Raw genomic sequence first — 20,033 nt, 5'->3', positions numbered from 1 at the left:
GTGCTCTGCACCAGTCTCCTCTGCTCCTCCAGAGCCCGCGACTCTTGAGGACTGAGTTGCCGAGCATGGGCACTGCCCTCTCGGGCACGGACCACTGTGGGTTCCTCAAAGCAAAAAAGACAAATCACTAGCCTCATTCTACAGGCAGTTTAAACCTTTACGGGGCCATTGGGCAGGATGGCCAAGCAGTAGGACCCTGCAGAGGAGCATTGAAAGTGGTTTCAAATTTTCAAAGCTTCCCCATCCCATAGGTGCTCTGTGATTAGTAAGGGATTACTTAAGGTGGTAAGTGGGTGAAGACCGCAGAGCCCACCTCACTGACAAAAGGCAAAGGAGGAAAAACCCAACACCCAACCCCAACCAACCAATTTTCCCCTGCAACCGCTGCAACCGTGTCTGCCTGTCCCGCATCGGACTTGTCAGCCACAAACGAGCCTGCAGCTGACGTGGACATTTACCCCCTCCATAAATCTTCGTCCGCAAAGCCAAGCCAAAGAAGAAGGAAGAAGTGGGTGGAAAGAAGTTTGCAAACACTGTTTTAATCATCCCTAATTGACTCGTTATGTGCATGGTTTCTTAACTCCAAAGGAAATGGGCCAATGACCATTTTTCTCAAGCAAAATATTTCAGTAACAATTGGTTCTCAAACTTTTTTCCCCCACTCACATCCCACCTTACTAATCATAGAGCATTTATGGCCTTTGGATTACTTAAGGTGGAATGTGAGTGAAAAGAGAAATTCAGAAAAGCACTGATCTAATTCAATGAACATTAACTCAATCAACTAAACAGCCAATTAGTGATGACCCCAGTTTAGTAGATTTTGCCAACTAAAAATTTCCGTATTAAATCTCATTTAAAGAAAATTATTCATTTTCATCTAATCCCTAGACTGAAGTTGCTCGAGATCACTTATCGTTCTACATTTGGGCTCATGCTAAGCGTATCTTTTCCATTCCAGACCTACGCAACCAGCCATACAGACGAGCAGACGCCATGAGGAGAAGCGTTCGGAAGAGAATGGACGAGCAGAATCTTCACATATCTGGAGAAGTCTCATTATAACCAGTTGTCTGACCTGTTGGGGAGAGGGTTGGGAAGAACAAATGGACACTAGAGACAAATGTGCAGCCCTTTCACCGTGTACTGCACTGAAATTCCAACTTCATGAGGCATCACTTTTGCTAGTACAGTAGGATACAATTGCTTAAGTTAGGTAGTTAACCGATGAGCTGTCTCTGGGGGCCCTGGGAGGAGGACAAATGATGCAAAACTAATCAAGTCCTGAGGACTCTTGTAAGAATGGGAAAGTGGAAGAGAAGATGTGATGACTATTTCTCTTCAGTGACGAGCCTCACCCCAACCCTTCCTTGGCAACATTGCTGAATGGTCCACAGGGGTTTCCTGGTTAATGACCGAACTGGAACTGTCAGTTGGTTAGCTGGTGTAATCTACATAACTACACTGCTTTTGCCACTATTCTTTGCATATTCTGCATTTAAGGCTAGAACGACAGAAAATAAATAATACTTGGAAAATTTCAGGAGTATTTTCCCCAATGCAGACAATCAAAGGGGTCTAAATTCAGAATAGGGGATCAATAGGAGTCTGTGGCAAAACGATGTGGACATCTTTATCACAGTTATATTGAAAACCCTAATTTCTCAATAGTGCTGCAGTTGTTGAGAGAGACTGAAACTGTCTTTGGCTCCGCTAATAATCATAAAATAAACCAATTGTGTCAGGTCTTTTTCCAAAATCCTTCCATACTATGAATAATTGGATTTCATAAGAGCTGAAGCTGTATCTGTTGTGAGGTCTTGGAAGTCTACCATGAAATACTTCATCCAAAGAATAACTGAAGGTTTGGAATGTGTTGGGGCAGGTCATCATACCCCACTCAACTTCAGTATCTGGAGAAAGGCAATGCTAATAATTTTGATGGTCAATTATTTTTTTTTAAATTTGGACATGCAACATGGTAACAGGCTCTTTCAGCCCATGGGCCACTCAATTGACCAATAAATCTGGTACATTTTGAAGGGTGGGAGAAAACTGGAGCACCCGGAGGAAGCGCGCGCGGGCTCAGGGAGAACGCCGATTCAAACCCAGGTCACTGGCGCTGTAATAACCTTCCATCTAGATGGATCTGTACATCTTGGAGAAAAAGACTTGTTCATTTCACATTTAAAATTAATCTTAACTTTTTTTTAGGAAAAGGGTAATGAGATTCAGTAGGGTTTAACGTTTCCCCAGATTGGGCTGTCTGAAACCAGTAAACTCAAATTAAAAATACAGACTCAGTCATTCAGGGATTTCTTCATCAGGAGGAAAGTAAATCTATAGAAAGCTGTGGAGGCTCAGATGAAGGATGGACCAGGATAGTGGCACTGTGGGAAATGTTGAAACATGATCTTATTGAATGGTGGATCAGTAATGAGGGGCCGAATTGCCACCTTGTTTATGGATATCTCTGCTGTCATGCAACCTTTATGTTTGGCATCACCACCAGGGAGCAGCACTGAGTCACTCAACGTGCAGTGTGAGTTTATTGTCATAAACGTCAGTACAGCGTAAGAATGCACCAAAATTCTTTCTTGCTCAACCAAACAGATATGTAGATACATCAACTACAAAAGCAAAAAAAAAATCACAAATGCAGGACAGAAAAAGAGATAAATTAATATTGTATTCACAGTAGCAATTAATGCAAGAAAAAGTGCAATTTCAGTTGTGCAAACAAATCTTTTGGTAGTCCTGGGATAGTTTATGGTTAGGGTTAGAGTGGTGCAGGGAGGTTCAAGAGCCTGTTAGCTCTTGGATTTTTTTTTTTAAAAACTGTTCTTGTACCAGGAGATGCTGGACTTCAGGCTTCTATACCTTCTGCCTGAAGGGCACAGTGAGACAATGTTGTGACCACGATGATGGGCATCTTTTATGATGCTGGCTGCCTTATTGAGGCAGTGCCTCGTGTCGATGATCTTGATGAACAGGAGGTTGGTGCCCATTAGGCATTTGGCAAGGTTTTCTGCGTTCCTGGGAAGTTGAGTTTCCAAACCAGACTGTGATAGGATCAGTCAGTACACCTGTGGAAGTTCAGTGGAATACTCAGCGATGTGCCAACGCTCCTCAGACTTGGGAAGCGGAGGCGTTAGTGTGCCTTTTTCATGATTGCCTCAACGTGCTGGGTCCAGGAGAGATTCTCTCAAATGTGGACACCTAGGAACTTGATGGTACTAACCCTCTTCACCACTGCCAATAAACGATGGTCCCTCGTCTTCCCCTTCCTAAAGTCTATGTTAAACTCCTTGGTATTGAGGGACAGGATTGTTGTTCTGGCAGTTTACTTGGTTTACTTCCTCATTTCTCTCATCAGTTAGAAGATTCAGAAGAATGTTGTCACCAAAGCAGATGACGCTGAAACTTTTCCACACGTCAGGCAAAAATAGAGTCAACGATTCAGGCCGAAGACTCTTTGCCTTCTGAAACACAGACACTCTTTCTGTTTCCACAGATGCTGGCTGACCTGCTTAGTGTTTGCAGCATTTTGTGCTTTTGTTTGAGATTTATGGCACCTGATTTCCATTTGGCATATTTTAATTGGTCTTCTAAACACCTGGGACTGATTTGTACTCAATTAGTGCATTTAAACAAGGACTTTTGCAGAGTTCCAGGACTGGAAAAGGTAGCAGGCGGTGCGGAGCACCTTGTCGTGGCGTTGCCTCTAAGCACTAGAGACTCAGGTTCCATCCAAGCCCCTGATGCTGTCCATGTGGAATCTGCATGATGGCCCTGTAACCACAAGAGTTCCTTCTGGGTGTTCTACTTTCCTCCTTTCCACGTCCCAGAGATGTGCTAATCAGTAAGTAACTGGCCACTGAACATCTAGTGTGTAGGTGAACGGTAGGATCGTGGGCAGTTGATGGGGAAGTTGAGAGAATAAAATGGGATGAAGGTACAGTATATGGATATTCAGCAAGGACTTGATGGGCTTTAGGGCCTGATTGCCACTGATTGTTAACCTTTACCACTCCATAAGCTTCCAATTAAACTGATATGTAGGAGTCTGAGGGTGACTTTAGAGGTTTACACAATTATGAGGAGTGTAGATAGGATAAAATGAATCTTTTATCCCCTAGATCAGGGGAGTCTAGGACTATAAGGCACAGGTTTAAGGTGAGAGGGGAGAAATTTAAAGGAGATCTGCAGGGTAACTTTTTCCAAAGTTAGTGGAGGCAGATAAACTTCCAACAGCTAAAAGGTGTTGGGACAGGTGTATAGGAAGGAAATGCAGAAGGGAATACAGGCCTTGTGCAGGGAAATAAGACAAGGGTGGATGGGCCTCGCAGTTAACATGGGTGGGCTAAAAGGGCCCCTTCACTGCACATTTCATTAGCCCCTCAGCAGGCTGCAACCATTTCCCTCAAACTATTCAGGTTAGAGTTACTTAGGTGATGAAGAGAATTCCATCCAAATTTCAGAGCTTTTCTCCTCAGTTAAAGCTAATGAAGTCATGGTGGACCTTCTGGGCACTCAGTCGGAAACAGAACCCAGTTGCTTTAGAGGAGTGATGAAGCTGAACACATCGCTTTAATGATCACTCAGTCCCTGATCTCCAAAGTCAGCACCTGCCATAAATTACCATTTGTTTTTATATCTCTATATGAACTGTATTATTTTTTTATTTTTTATTACTGATGGTGTTCACAGAATTATTCCTTGCAGCAGTAACTGCATTCATGATGGATGTGTAAAGCTTTTTCTCATTCCACTCTCTTTTAATTTATCATTTGTTTCAATGTCATTCATGTCAACACATCCATGCTCAATGTAATTAGAGGAGGGCCATCAAATCCAGAGTTATTTTGTATTTCATTTGACTTACTGTCAGAGCTTTGTGGCACATGGAGGATATGTCCATCTACTTGATGTGATACTGAGACCGATGGGAATTGTCCATACGGTGGATTTGAGTCACTGCAAAAAAAATGTCTGATTTAAGCTGAAGTGGTGTCCGATTTGGGCTGGTGGTACACATCTGAGCTGCCATGGGACACCTCGTTATGTTGAAGGTTGCTAAGTGTGGGTGTGGAGCAGGCAAAGGACCATGGATGAGGTCGTGGTGAGTCAATGACGGTGCAACTGGTATTAAACACAGTCTAACAGCTGAGAGAGGAAACCTCTGGGGAGAGACCATATTGATGCCTATCTATCTTGTGCTGTTCCGTGTCTGCAGTGTCCAGAGAACTGGGGAATAATGAACTGATCACCTTCTGGTGACATTAAAATAAGCTGGTATTTATGGTTTCTCCTTTATCAATGAGGAAAAAGAACTTGGAAACAGTAAATAAATATTCTGGAAGTTCAGAAAACACTGGAACATCAGTAGGAAGAGAAACCATTGCCATTGCATTTCTGAAAGAATAGGTGTTTCCACATGCCACTCTGGTCAGACCAACAATCTGTCCAAGGTACAGTTGTGGAACGAAATGGTCCAAGAAAACCTGAAAGTAATGAAGAAGGCCCACGCGGCCCAGTAAGTGGGTATTTTGGACGTCGCCTTCCCGACTGGTGACCAAGCGATTGCTGAGCTTGCAGAGCTCACTGTTCAGGACACACGGAATCGGACCCACTGTGCTGGAGCCCCAGTGCTGATCAAGTCAGGTCTAGGTCAGGAGCCCAGTCTTGCATGATTGCCTTTTCAGTTTAAGGAACAAGCACAGAAGGTAATGGAAATAAAATAACAGTGCAAATGTCACAGTGGAGAGAGGGAGAAACCTAGAATAATAAAGGCTAACAGACACCTAGGAGAATGAAGAGGAGAGTTTGTTTTGCACCTTGCTCCCCAGTGTTGGTGATTAGTTTAACACCAGATGGACAGTCTAATGATGAGAAATGTATTTTCATTTACTTACCCCAGAACTCTTGCTGCAGTAGTATACAAAAGTATTTTTTTTAAAAATGCCACAATTGGAACTTCATGTTGTCTAATAAAGCAAGGACAGTAGCCAAGCAATACAAAAAAATGCTGTATTTAAAGATTGTTATGAAAATCATGGGGCCTACATTGTTTTAACTCTGGGAAGAAAAGAGCACATTGCGTGGATAATTTAGCTAGAGACGTGATCCCTCTCTGTGGTGGGTAATGAGTTTGAGATGTATTTATAAATGAGGGTAGATTAAGCAAATCCAGTGACCGAATTCTGAGGCAAAAAGATGGACTCGTCATGTACCATGTGACCCAGTTGGCCAACCTGTCATCCAGCATGTCAACCGGAATGCAATCCACAAAAGTGCTGGAGAGATTCAGCTGGTCACACCACAGCATTTTGGGCCTGAGCCCTTCGTCAGATCTGATGCCCAGGCCCGAAACATTGACTGCCTTCCACTTCCAGTGGAGGCTGCATGACCTGCTGAGTGTCTCCAGCACTTTTGTGGATTGCACTTGACCCCAGCATCTGCTAACTTTCTTGTTTAACTCCACGTAGACTGGAATAGCTTTCGGAATTTGATCACACCTACTGTCAATCTGCACTCTCGAAAACCATGATTAAGCAGGGACCTGCTTGCACTCCTCATTCTGAATAGATTCCCCATGTGCCCAAGCCTGACTGCAATCCCAAAGTGTAAACCGAATAAACAAAGTGCTTGTAAAAATGCATTCATTATATTTCAGAGATTATAAAAATTGAATTTTTTTATGCACTAATAAATATCTGAGTTTCAAAAAAGCTTTGTGTGGTAGCTGGGATGGAAGGGGTCATCACTAAGGTTTTAATGAATGCAAAATATTTATTTTTTACTTCATTTTTGAAAGCATCAGATCACAAATAATCTTTTATTCTGTTGATAAATTTTATTTGAAAAGTGATTGGAAAGTAAGATGCAGAAATGTTCACCTCGTACCTGCCAGTTTTTGCAGAGCGCAACTTTTTCCAATCCAGTTTCATCTCCCATCTCTTCTTTCATGGACCATAGAGCTTTTTTAACGTGAAAATTTAAATTTTAAATTCTTTTTAAAATTTAGACTCTTCAATGATAATGCCATTGAATCTCAAGGGAAAGATGCTTCATCTCACTCTAGTTAGATAAGAAAATGGTCTACCTCACAGTTATTTGCTATCAAATGCAGTCCTGGTCTTTTTGCATGGACACATGGCCTCTGGAGCTGCAAAAAGAAATGAACGTGGTTCAATTTTTAACTTCATGGATTTGGCCACCATTTGAGACCCTTCTCTTTTTGCCTTTGAGCACGTAATGATTGTCATCAAGGGTCCCTTCTTCTGATCACTCTAGGAAGGTGAGGAGTTGAAGATGGTTGGACCTTGGACACTGTCTCGAAGAACTTCTGCAACAATATTTTATAGCAGACACGATTGATATTCAAACTACATGTGGAGGCAATAGAATTTCCAACAAACGTTTTTCGAAGAAAGCGTAACAGATTTCGTACATTCCTCAGTACTCCTACATTGACTAAGGGTACACTTTGACATACTAATAAGTAGAAAATCTACCCCAAAGAGTTGCCCGGTGCCCCTTATAGTAAGCAAGAAAGAAAGAAAGGCAAAAGAGCATCTCCTCAGAGTCACGGAGTGTCCGTAGATTCACCTCCAACAAGGGTATCCGCGGATTCACCTCCAACAAGGGTATCCGTGGATTCACCTTGAGCGCGGATGTCCGTGGATTCACCTCCAACAAGGGTATCCGCGGATTCACCTCCAACAAGGGTATCCGTGGATTCACCTTGAGCGCGGATGTCCGTGGATTCACCTCCAACCCTCCCAACGCCTCTGCAGACTCCTGTTCGATCCATCGAAGGCCCAACCTCCAAAGCGACCAGGAAGGGAAGCCTTCAGCACCCAAGGCCCTTCGAGAGCCCTTACTTCCCTCAGCACCCTCTTGATTCCCTGGTTCCCATGAGCCAGTCTCCAGCAGTCCATGCGGGTCCCCCGACTGGAAGTTGCCTGCAGTCTGTGTGGACCCCCTGCCACTGAACCCATGATTAAAGTCTGTTAATCTCGACTTGAGGGTCTGTCGGGTCTAATTGATGGTGGTACAATTTAACTGCTATAAACTTACAGGCATAGCTTACATGCTGTTGGCCTGATTCCAAGGCAGTACTGCAGGAGGGGATTGGGCAGTGCCGCCTTTATTAGGAATCCTGAGGGGGAGGAGTTACAGTATCAGGGGTGGGCCAACTATACTGAGGTCTGCGACCTTTGAGTTAGAGGACAGCGTAGAGATCAGGGAACCAGTGCTTTATAAAGCCGTGTGGTGACTGAGGCTATGGCATGTTAGAAGGATGAAGCCTTGGGCTGAAGAAATGGATTTTCAAATGTTTGGAGAGTGGATTATTGTGATTTTACTGAAGGGCTGGAACTTAGGGACCTCTTGACGGTATTACAATTTCACGCCAGTGCTTGGTTATTAACTGGCCTCAGTGAAATGAAATATTGTCCACAACTTTCAAGGGTACATTCAATCTGGAAGTTGTGAGAAGCACCTCACTGAATCACATTATGGATCACAAACTCTCAATGGTAAAGGGGCATGATCTCTCCATAGATCAGGCTGGTCTGTATTACACAGCATGAGGATGAATCATGGAGTTCATAGCAAAGTAAGCTATGGAAACACTTGAACTGTAAGTAAAAGAATTACTTCTTTAACTGGCCGGAACATACAGAGGAAGTTAAGGAAGCTATCTACCACCCCAAAGTACTGGATACTTTGGGTTTATACCACAGGTTGTTTCTTCAAAAAGATCATTCAATCCCACTGCTAAACTACCTGAATGGAGAAGCAGCATAATAAATAAATAAAACACTGCAGATGCTGGGAAACTGGAATAAAACAAAAGATGCAGAAAATATCTGACGGGTCAGCCAACATCTGTGAAAAGAGAAACAGAGTTGATATTTCAGGTCAGAATGTTTCTAGTGCTCTCTGTTTCTGTGAATATATTTAAAATATAAAAGTATATTTTATTTTTGGAGTTGAGTATCAAGTCTGTATTTATGTGTGTGCTGATGTTGTAACCCCATCGTTTTTTTGCACGACCCAAAAGTAGAAATTGTACCTGGCCTGCAGGACTGAAGAATCTCTCGGTTGTGTGTGTACTGTCATCAGATCTGAACTTTGAACAGTGAGCAATAGAATCATGTGATCTGCTTCTTCTTAAAGCACACAAGAGTTTCACAGACCATCAGCTTCCACCAAGAGTTCACTGATTAAATATTCCATTTCCTTTTTTTTTAGATAAATTCAACCTCTTTGGATATGTATTTTGTCTTCTGAAGACATCATAAATCAATGACAAAGGACTGAACTTCTCTTCAGATTTCATGAACATGGCACTTGGTCAATAAGTTTCAGGTGAGTTCCTAGCACTGGTGTTGATTTATCATGATGTTTTCCTCCAACAAATTTAAATTTCAATTTAGACATACAGCACGGTAACAGGCCCTTTTGGCCCACAAGCCCTTGTCACCCTATTAGACCCAATTGAGCTGCAATCCAGTACATTTTGAAGGGTGGGGGGAAACTGGAGGAAACCCAAGCAGCCACATGGAGGATGTATCAACTCCTTGCAGTCAGCGCCAGATTCGAACCTAGGTTGTAACAGCGTTGCGCTAACCGCTACACTAACCGTGCCACCCTGATTGAAGTTTGCCAAGTGTACCAATGAGAGTGCATAGCACAGCAGGCCACAATAATAAAGTACAAAAGGATTGATTTAACACTGGATTATTTTCAGGCACCATCCAGCGGACACAACATTGAATAGGGAGGGCCAGCATGGCTAGATTCAAAAACAATTCAGCACCTATTTGAACAAATGAACACTCTTTAGAACAAACAATATCCCGGAGATTGATAAGATGTCCAATTGGATCACCAGGAACTCAGGGAAAGCAGTATTTTCAACCCTTGAAGAAAACTCACTAAGTTCCATTCCAAGATTCGAGCACCAAATCGAGCCTGGCACTCTGGTGTATAATCGGGCAAAATGCTGAGCCATTTGAATTGGTGAATTCTAATTGAATGTTAAACTGAGGACACACCTGCTCCATCAGGCAGATGCACCAAGACTATTGATTCTATTGGAAGGAGAATATTGGGTAATTGAGGATGTTCTCCTGCCTCCTCCCTTGCATTTACCTTTCAGCTAACAACATGGCCATGTCATATTAATTAGTCATTCACATTCCTGTTGTTGGATCTGTAGTATGAACATCATTGGAACTTCATCATCTGTAGGTTGGTTTGGCATGTCAACGTTGAGTGAGGTGCTATAGGATCAAAAACTCTATGATGGCATCAGTGGCATCTAACGATTACACAGACTGCATGCAGAAGAATATGCATTTTGCGCATCATCCTTCACTTCTCAAAGTTTCAAGGACATGAAGCAAGATGAAATGTTGACATCTCTGCAAGACCAAATATCATAGCTTTGGTGAACCATCTTTTTTCTTAGGAATGCACGCTGAGATGTTGTACACAGGTGCAACTTTCTGCAATAATGTGATATACACCACAATGAACCCATTAAATACCTTGACCTTTTACACCAATAGAACTCCACACTGGGACAATTGGACATCCAAGCAACATTATACACTCATCAAAAATTAAAAACAGGCCAAGAATGCAGCCACAACTATTTAAAGTCTGTAAAACTGCTACCAAATCTAACTCGTGCAAGTGTCCTCAACTGCGATACAGGGCTCAAGTTTTAAATTTGGGATTGTTAGGTAAAAGTAACTGGAGGAAGTTGCAGAGGTGAAATAATGCAAGCCTTTGGAAGGATTTATAATTGAGGCTGAATATCTGGAAACCTGCATGCTGTGATTTGGGGAGCTGTGACAGGAGAGGTGAAAGAGAAGAGGATTTTAGCAGTGGAACAGATGTGTGCCATAAGAGAAGAAGTGTGAAATTCACTCCCACGGGAGTAAATGAGGTGAATAAAACAGATGCTTTGGGAGAAAGCATGTAAGGGAGAAAGGGTTAGAAACAGAAGGGCAGGTTCAAATTGAAAAGAGTGGGAAAGGGTCATGTAGAGACCAAGGGCACTAATGAAATGACCTTGTTCAATTAAATGGCTCGTTGATGTTGTAAATACTTTGTAATGCCTTGAAGAATTCATTTACTGCTCCTTGGGATGTTATAAATTCCAATGTCAGTCAGCAATGGAATCCCCACATTCTTGTTCTTAGCCAGTGTCCCATGATTATTGCTGGAGCTTGGGTGTGGACGCAGAGTGAGGGCAGGCCAGAGTGATAATAAATCAATCAGTAGCTCGATCATAACATCAAGACTGAGGGCAAGGTTATCACAGAGGTTTAAAGGGGATATATTGTGGAGGCTGTAAGGGGGTATATCCCAGAGGTCACAAAGAGGTATATCCCAGAGGTCACAAAGAGGTATATCCCAGAGGTCACAAAGAGGTATATCCCAGAGGTCACAAAGAGGTATATCCCAGAGGTCACAAAGAGGTATATCCCAGAGGTCACAAAGAGGTATATCCCAGAGGTCACAAAGAGGTATATCCCAGAGGTCACAAAGGGGTATATCCCAGAGGTCGTAAGAGAGGCTATCGCAAAGAGGAGATATGGCATGGACCATAGGAGGGGATATGGCATGAAACATGAGGGGGATATCGCAGAGATTGTAAGAGAAGATATTGTAAGAGCTTTACTTGGTGCCTGCCACATTGACCACTGCCAGTGGGCTGATATCGCCTCAAACCGTGCATCTTGGCGCCTCACAGTTCGGCGGGCAGCAACCTCCTTTGAAGAAGACCGCAGAGCCCACCTCACTGACAAAAGGCAAAGGAGGAAAAACCCAACACCCAACCCCAACCCACCAATTTTCCCCTGCAACCGCTGCAACCGTGTATGCCTGTCCCGCATCGGACTTGTCAGCCACAAACGAGCCTGCAGCTGACGTGGACATTTACCCCCTCCCCATAAATCTTCGTCCGCGAAGCCAAGCCAAAGAAGAACAGGACCATGAATAGAGTTATAGGGTCATCAAGAGATACAGCATGGAAACAGGGCCTTTAGCCCATTGAATCCATGCAACCTACAGCCACCCATTCTCCCTAATCCATTTTTATTCTCCCCACATTCTCACCAACTACCCCCAAATTCCACGTTCATCTACATACCAGGGACAATCTGCAATCTCCATTGAACCCAACACACCACATGTCTTTTGGATGTGGGAGGATGGCAGCATCAGTTGGTGGAAGCCAAGGACAGAAATGAATCATAGGCCGCTTTTCCATGGTCGCAATGTCCCAGTGAAACCTTTCACCGTGATCCTCACTGACTGCATCAAGATCAGCCGGGAAGACGTCCCAGTGCGAATGCAGAAAAGGAATTTCCAATGACACGTTGCACTTTGTGGTTTTGTCTGCCTGAGGTAGACTTAATAGAAAACAGGAAATCATTAAAATAGGTTGTATCTTAAAAAATGGTGTGTGATAGAAACATTTTAAGGGGATTTTTGTGATTAGCAGCCCAAAATCCATAAAATACACCCATAAGTGTTCAGGAAGCAAAATCTTCATTGACCACTGTTATACTTCTTGCTAAGGATTGGAGACTGAATGATTTGCTGGTAGGCTTCCTTCCTTCTGATGAAACAAACTGCAGCGGTGTCACTCTCCGCTGGAGAATGAACATCAAGATGCACTGTGAACTTAAAATCCTGTAAAATCACCACATGAATGCTCTCAAATGAACTCGGAGTCATTTGCAGTAGTTGTGATATCATGAAGATTCTCTCCCAGTTTCCTTAATAGATGAATGGATCACACTTGTGTGTGTAGTGCGTGTCGAAAGAACCAAAGACTTGTTAATCCAAACCAAGGCTTTTATTAACTAGAAGACTGGAGCATATCACATGTAGGTCGACCAGTCCAGATTGACCTGGTCTGGCTAGGAGCAATCCTTGAAGACCTGCCAGTAGGTGTGGCTACGCTCTCAGCCAATCACAGTCATCCTACACGACCATCTGTACATATACACATGGGTGATAGAATCTGTACTATCACAATGTGCCATTGTGGTTTTATGTTTGTATCCAGAAGCTGCTGCCATGAGTTCTGTCTTCTAGCGTGAGTATGACATAGTGTGCCCTGTGCGATAGTACAGATTCTATCACCTATGTGTATAGGATGACTGTGATTGGCTGAGAGCGTAGCCACGCCTACTGGCAGGTCTTAAAGGATTCCTCCTAGCCAGACCACGTCATTCTGGACTGGTCGACCGACTTGTGATATGCTCCAGTCTTCTAGTTAATAAAAGCCTTGGTTTGGATTAACAAGTCTTTGGTTGTTTTGACGCGCTCTACACCCTGCAGACGGGTTGCCTCACTGTCTGGTATGGAGGTGCCAATGCACAGGACTGGAAACGGCTACAGAGAGTTGAGAACTTGGCCAATGCCAACATGGGCATTAGTCTCCACTCCATTAAGGACATCTGTAAGAGGTGGTGTCTCAACAAAGCAGCCTCTATCGTCCAGGACCCCCACCACCCAGATTATATCCTCTTCTCACGGCTACCGTCATGAAGGAGGTACAGGAGCCTGAAGATAAACTCCCAGCGGTACAGAAACTGCTTCTTCCCCTCCACCATCAGATTTCTGAAAGGACAATGAACCACAGACACGACCTCATTTTCTCTTTTGCACTAATTGATTTATTTTTTTAATGTCATTTATTATTAGTGATTTTTTTTTTCACCTGTGAAAACTGCTGCAAAACAACAAATTTCATGACCTGAGAATGAATTTTGATTCAATGTCGCACACTGCTCTGTTTTTGGATCAAAATCATAGGATTTGACCTTTGATAAAAGGCTGGGATTAATTTTGTGGCTGACAATAGAGAGAATTTTCAGCCACTTTTGGCAGCTGTCTCCATGGATGCTGCAATTCCACAAGCTAAATTTATACCTTTACGCCTCAAAGCTTTAATGGATCCTTTCATCTCGGAGATCATTCTTTATCCCATTTCTCAGTCCACTATCTTAAAAACCTGCTGAAACTACCAGCACAATTAAAATTCTCCAGTATCTCCAGCAGCTTTAGGTCGAACAACCTTCGCTAGGGATATTCTCAGCTTTCTGCAGTGCTATAATGAGTAACCAATCTTCCTCGGAGATCATCTCTGTGAATAAAATTACTTAATTTCATCCCTTCACCACAGAATTGAACACCTGCAAGTTCTCAGCATGGCCGTCTGCTTAAATTATATTCTTTTTTCACTTGGGCAGGCCCTTGAGGTTGAGGACGATTTGCTAAATGCTCCTGTTGTGTGAAATCAGAGGTAGCTGATTAAGTCAATGTGAAGGTCTATCACATGCTGTCTGATGAAGCAGGTGGACAGGTAGTTTATAAGGTGAGTTGTTCCATCCACAGCTTCTGTGTGTTCCTGAATGCACAAACTCAAGGTTTTTAATACCCTCCCAAATATCCTTTTCAACTTTTGGTGATCAGGAGTCAGAGGTTCCCTAAAGTCAACGGGAATGTTGGATTTATTCAGCAAGATTTAGAGCCTATCCTCAAATATGGGGCAGCATGATTAGCCTAGCAGTTAGCATAATGCTGTTAAAGTCCCAACAATCGGGACCAGGGTTTGAATCCTGTGCTGTCTGTAAGGAGTTTGTATGATCTCCCCGTGTCTGCGTGGGTTTTCCCCAGGTGCTCCAATTTCCTCCCACCTTTGGAAATGCACGGGGTTGTAGGTCAATTGGGTGTAATTGGGCAGCATGAGCTCATGGGCTGAAAGGGCCTGTTACCATCCTGTATGTCTACAGTTATAAAATGTATACATTTACCATTGTCAACTTGGTAACATCGTCCTGTAAAAGAGTATCTATTTAGGAATGTCATGTCAGGCATGTGAATGATAGGGCCTGCCCAATGTCATCAACTAACGCCTCGATACTGGGACTGTGGACCTGGGAGAGGACAGTGACATTGGCTTGCCCATCTTTCCAGTGAATTCAGAAGCCTCATTATGCAGAGATTGGTCCAAATTAGAAACTTCCTTCTAGAGAAATTATGGAGACAAACTGCATGGATGCATTTCAGATGATTTTTATGAGGTATCCAGTAGGTGAGGAATAAATGGATGAAAGGGTACACTGGTGGACTGAGAGAAAGATTGCTGATGTATTTACTACTATACAGACAGAGGCCATTCAATGGATTTCATCCATTTTGGCTGCCAACAGAGCAATGTCATCAGTGCTACATGGGTCCTTAGCGAAGATAAGATGATGACTTACAATGCACCAAAATTCTTACTTGCTGCAGATAAATAATTGTTGAAAACACTATAATTAGTAAACTTAATTGAATTAAAAATTACATTAAATACGCAAGATAGATAGATAATAAATATTCACAGTAATCGTACTACAAAAAAGAGTGATTTGCAAAAGTGCAATGGTGTTGGAACACTCACTGATTAGTGTAACAAGAGGAGCTTCAAGAGCCTGATAGCTGCTGGAAAGAAACTGTTTTTGAACTGAGAGTTGTTGCTTTTCCATATCGTCCAGCAACCTATTCCCCTCTCTGATGTCCATCAACTCTCCTTTGATTCTTTTTTATAATAAACTATAACCTCCAGAGGCCAGATAACCTAACATATGGCTTTAAAGGTCGGGAGAGACTGGTGGACCTGGGAGAGCCCATGTGGTGACTGGGAGCATGTCTAAACTCCCTGCAGAGCACATCAGCGTACAGAGGTTGCGAGGCAGCAGATTAACTGCCATGTCACTCGATGGTGGAAGGAAGCATATCGACCATAAGCAGCTCCATTAAGTCAATTGGCCTTTTCCCCTCTGCACATACCATTGCACTCCACGTGTAGCAAATAGAGGGAGCTTCGGGGTGGGTGGGGGGGGGGGCAGCAATGAGATCGGCCATCTGTGCAGGAAGATTTATATCAGCTGACCTTGACTTAACACTGAGCTATTAAAGCTATTTCTGACTAGCATTCACCGGTGTCGGGTGCCGGTCAGTCCTTACATGGTCAGTTAGCCTTGGAGAGCAGGTAAGGCTGGCTGGCCAAGAAGCAGAGGGGAGGGGGGTGATGGTTTGAGGCAGCAGACACAGGGTACTTGGGGAGCCGTGGCCTGGTCTCTGGAGTCCTGCGTGGAATGAGCTGCTGGTGTTGCTTGTAAGTGATCCCATTATTACCAGCCGTGCGACAAACTCATAACAACGTGATAGGTAAAGGGACGATCACCTCAAAAAATAAGCTTTGAGTGTGGTTTTGATTCTAGATGAAGCATGATATGTGATCTTTTGTTTTGTAATATTAACTGAACAATCAAACCTGTTGTATTCTCTCTGTGCAAGGTACCAGTGTTATAATCAATGTTTAAAAGTTTATGCTTGACAGTTGCCCGACATTCATTGTGATACCTTTCCGTTCAGACTGTGTTATGTCCTGTGGGCCACATTAATCAGGGCTCTCTTGTTTCTTCGTGCTTCTGAGAATGGACTCCATACTGACACGTTGCATTACACAACTATTTTGCCTGTTGCTCAGGTTCCCAGAAAGGAGAGCACCAGTGTAATTGGGAGGGGTGAGTGGTCCTTATTGCATTGTGCATAGATGTTTTCCTGTCAGTGAGCTGCCTTATCTGTCAGGGATCCACGTCCAGTTCAATCCACAGCAGAGGGCAGGCCAAATGTACATCTTTAAAAAGTGTAGCAGGTACACACCTATGAGTAAGAAATAAAATACAAAACTCTGCAGACACCGTGGTTGAATTAAAAATGCAACAGTGGACTTAACGTAGCAAAGATAAAGATACATCACCAACGTTTTGGGCTTGAGCTCTTGATCAAGAGCCCATTTGGGCACCTGCTGACAACGTGCTTGATGAAGGGCTCAAGCATGAAATGTTGGTGATGTATCTTTATCTTTGCTACTACATAAAGTATGCTGTTTGGCCTGCTGGGTTTCTCCAGCACTGAGTTTTTATGCACCTATGAGTGTTTGGATGGAAGGATCAAGAGTGCTCTTATGCATCAATGCTCTGCTGTGAACTGAGGCATAGCAGTTCATGTGTCACTTAACATCCACAAAACCTTCTATGAAATAGGATGTAATGTGATTTGGATGTTTGAACACCATATTGTTTGATTATGTCAGCAGACGTAACTGGGTAATTACTTTGCTTCGATTAAATGATGAACTCATACTGATTTCAGTTTTCAATGTACATCATAAATACAGAAATAGGCAATGGATAATCTATTATAACCTTATGGGACCACAGGTGTATATGTGGCCGGACATTATGTGGCGCATGGCTATATTTTCGGAGAAGATGCTGCCTTGTCAGGAGGACTGAAAGACCCATCGAACCATTAAGGAACAGTGGAGCTGCCTTTTGTGTCGTGGACATTACCCCTCTTTCAAGAAAGTTGAAATTGACTAATTCCTGTGTGTAGATTGGAGGCTATATTTTCGACAATATGGACCAGGACGTAATATGTATCAGTGTTGGCTGGAAAGCATTTTGCAGAATGAAATCAGAAAAGGTGTTATGTAAATGAAATTTTCTTGGTGTAATTATCCAATGATAAAATAATTTTGTCCCGGATGGTAGCAGAACATCGAGCACTGCCATGCTGAACACAGGTGCACCTCGGGACTGTGTGCTCAGCCCAGCTCCTGTTCATGCTACTGGCCCATGACTGCATCACCAGATCCGGCTCCAACAGTGTCATCTAGTTTGCAGATGACCGAACAGTCGTCAGCCTCATCAGCAACAATGACGAGTCGCACCGCAGAGAAGAGGTGGAAAATCTCATGATATGATGTGAAAGAAACAACCTGAGTCACAATGTGAACAAGAGGAAGGAGATGATTGTGGACTTCAGGAGGACCAGGAACAACCACATTCCACTGCACATCAACAACTTGGTAGTGGAGAGCACCACGTTCCTTAGAGTCCACTTAACAATGACCTTTCATGGACATACATCTCACTATTCAAGAAGGTGCAACAGCGACTGCACTTTCTGAGAAGACTGAAGCGGGCAAGGCTACCGGCCATCATCATGTCAACCTTCTACAGGAGCTCTATCGAGAGCGTCCTGGCCAGCTACATCACAGTGTGATGTGCAGAGAATTGGATCGGAGGTCGATCCACAGGACCTTAAGAGTGGCAAAAAGGATCACTGGGGTCTTCCTTCCACCCCCCGCATCGATGTGATCTACTACAATTGTTTTCTGAAGGGGGCATGCAAAATCATTAAGAGTCCCTACTTCCCTGTGCACAGCATCCTTCATCTACTCCCATCAAGGAAGAGATACAGGAACCAGGCTGAGGAACAGCTTCTTTCCACGAGCAGTGAGAATGCTGAACGACCAAAGGAACTGCTCACGCTCACCCTCCGAGACTCTCATATTTAATAAACCAAATCTATTAATTTATTTAGTTGCATCTTTGTCCTGCATTATGTATTGTTTGTATGCCTGCATGTTTTGCTCCAAGGACCAGAGAACACGGTTTCGTCGGGTTGTATTTGTGGTATCAGATGACAATAGCTTAAACTTGAATTCCCTGGTGGGGTAGTTAGGTTTTGTGAACTGACTTGTTAGTGTCCTTGCTTTTGTACCTGGAAACTCAGGCACTTATCGTGAGCACAGTACAGGCCCTTCAGCCCTTGATTTTGTACCTACCAAACAAAAAGAACTAAATCCTTCCTACCTTGTAACCCTCTGTTTTTCTTTTATCCATATGCTTGCCTAAGAGGCTGTTAACTGCCCCTAATGTTTCAGCCTCCACCATCAACTCTGACAAGGCATTCCAGGCACCCACAACACTTTGTCTAAAATGGAAATACCCCCGATATCTCCCCTAAATTTTCCTCCCTTCACTTTGTGGAGATGTCCCCTGGTGTTTGCTATTCCTGCCCTGGGATGCAGCTTCTCAGAATCTTAATATCTATTAAGTCTCCTCTCATCCTTTTTTGCTCCAAAGAGAAAAGTCCCAGCTCTGCTAACCTTATGACATTATCCAATCTAGGCAACATCCTGGTAAACCTCCTCTGCCCCTCTCCATAGCTTCCACATCCTTCCTATAATGAGGTGACCATTATATGAACGGAACACGGTGAAGGCCAGTCCCACCTTTTAATCTCGAAGCAGCGTGCTCCTGTTCTGATTGAGGGTTCCATAGTGTGATGTTGCGTCATTCAACTCGAAAAAACATCCTTCAGCCCACTGGGTTCAAACACTGATCCAACTTACTCTTCTCGTATTCGTTCAACAGAATGGGAACAGAGCTGGGCTGCCATCCAACAGACCAGCCCTAGGCAAACACTGTATACAAGAGGAGATCAAAAGATATTTGATCTGAGGGTTGCTGACTGAGTGAAATTGGAGAGGCTACTTCCTCTAGTGGGAGTATCCAGAACTTGGTGATGCTGTTTTTAAAAAAAGTAACAGGTCACCAATTTCAGAGATGGGTTGAATTTTTTTATTAGTCAGAGAATATTGAACCCTCTTCCTCAAAGGAAGTAAAGTCTTTGAACATTTATAAGGCAAAGATAAATCGATACCTGAGAAGCAGGCAGGGTGAAAGGCAGCCTGTGGTGGAGATGAAGGTATGATCTGATCAGCTGTGAGAAGCAGGCAGGGTGAAAGGCGGCCTGTGGTGGAGATGAAGGTATGATCTGATCAGCTGTGATAATATTGAATGGTGAAGTGGGTGTGGGGGTGACCTAATCCTGCTCCCAACTCTATGTTTGCAAAAAGTCGCCCCTGGGAGGAATGGTTGAGGCAAACTGTGTTTGCAGTAAATGTCCTGTTTACAAGCCTGTTTGAGGCTTGCCCAGACTGAATACGACTGGATTGTCTGCCCTCGTGACCTGGGTGCATCTCAGGGTCACTGGTTCAGTGGTGTTACAGATAAAAGGTCAACATTGTGTTGAGGAGCAAGTAAGAAAAGCATTAAATAGACATCAATTATAAAACAAGAAATAGGGAA

The 20,033-nt window shown here is 43.4% G+C and overlaps 2 protein-coding genes across 4 annotated transcripts in view; both read left to right on the top strand.

Annotated features, from left to right (window-relative positions):
• LOC138746699 (formin-like protein 1) overlaps window positions 1-6,731 on the top strand; it is a 167,742-nt gene extending 161,011 nt beyond the window's left edge. The window contains exon 27 of one of the 2 annotated variants that reach the window (XM_069905011.1): window positions 962-6,731. In XM_069905011.1, the coding sequence (XP_069761112.1) occupies window positions 962-1,065 (104 nt within the window). In that variant the 3' untranslated portion in view covers window positions 1,066-6,731. The remainder of the gene's footprint in view (window positions 1-961) is intronic. The other variant, XM_069905012.1, reaches the window with a different exon arrangement.
• Window positions 6,732-7,332: 601 nt separating this feature from the next.
• LOC138746697 (supervillin-like) overlaps window positions 7,333-20,033 on the top strand; it is a 209,926-nt gene continuing 197,225 nt past the window's right edge. The window contains exon 1 of one of the 2 annotated variants that reach the window (XM_069905006.1): window positions 7,333-9,378. The gene's annotated coding sequence lies outside the window, so the exon portion shown is untranslated. Of the gene's footprint in view, window positions 9,379-19,490; window positions 19,713-20,033 lie in introns of those variants that run through there. The other variant, XM_069905007.1, reaches the window with a different exon arrangement.

This window comes from Narcine bancroftii, chromosome 12, assembly GCF_036971445.1.
Source record: "Narcine bancroftii isolate sNarBan1 chromosome 12, sNarBan1.hap1, whole genome shotgun sequence".
NCBI classification, from domain to species: Eukaryota; Metazoa; Chordata; class Chondrichthyes; order Torpediniformes; family Narcinidae; genus Narcine; species Narcine bancroftii.
This window is presented reverse-complemented; position numbering and strand designations above follow the sequence as displayed.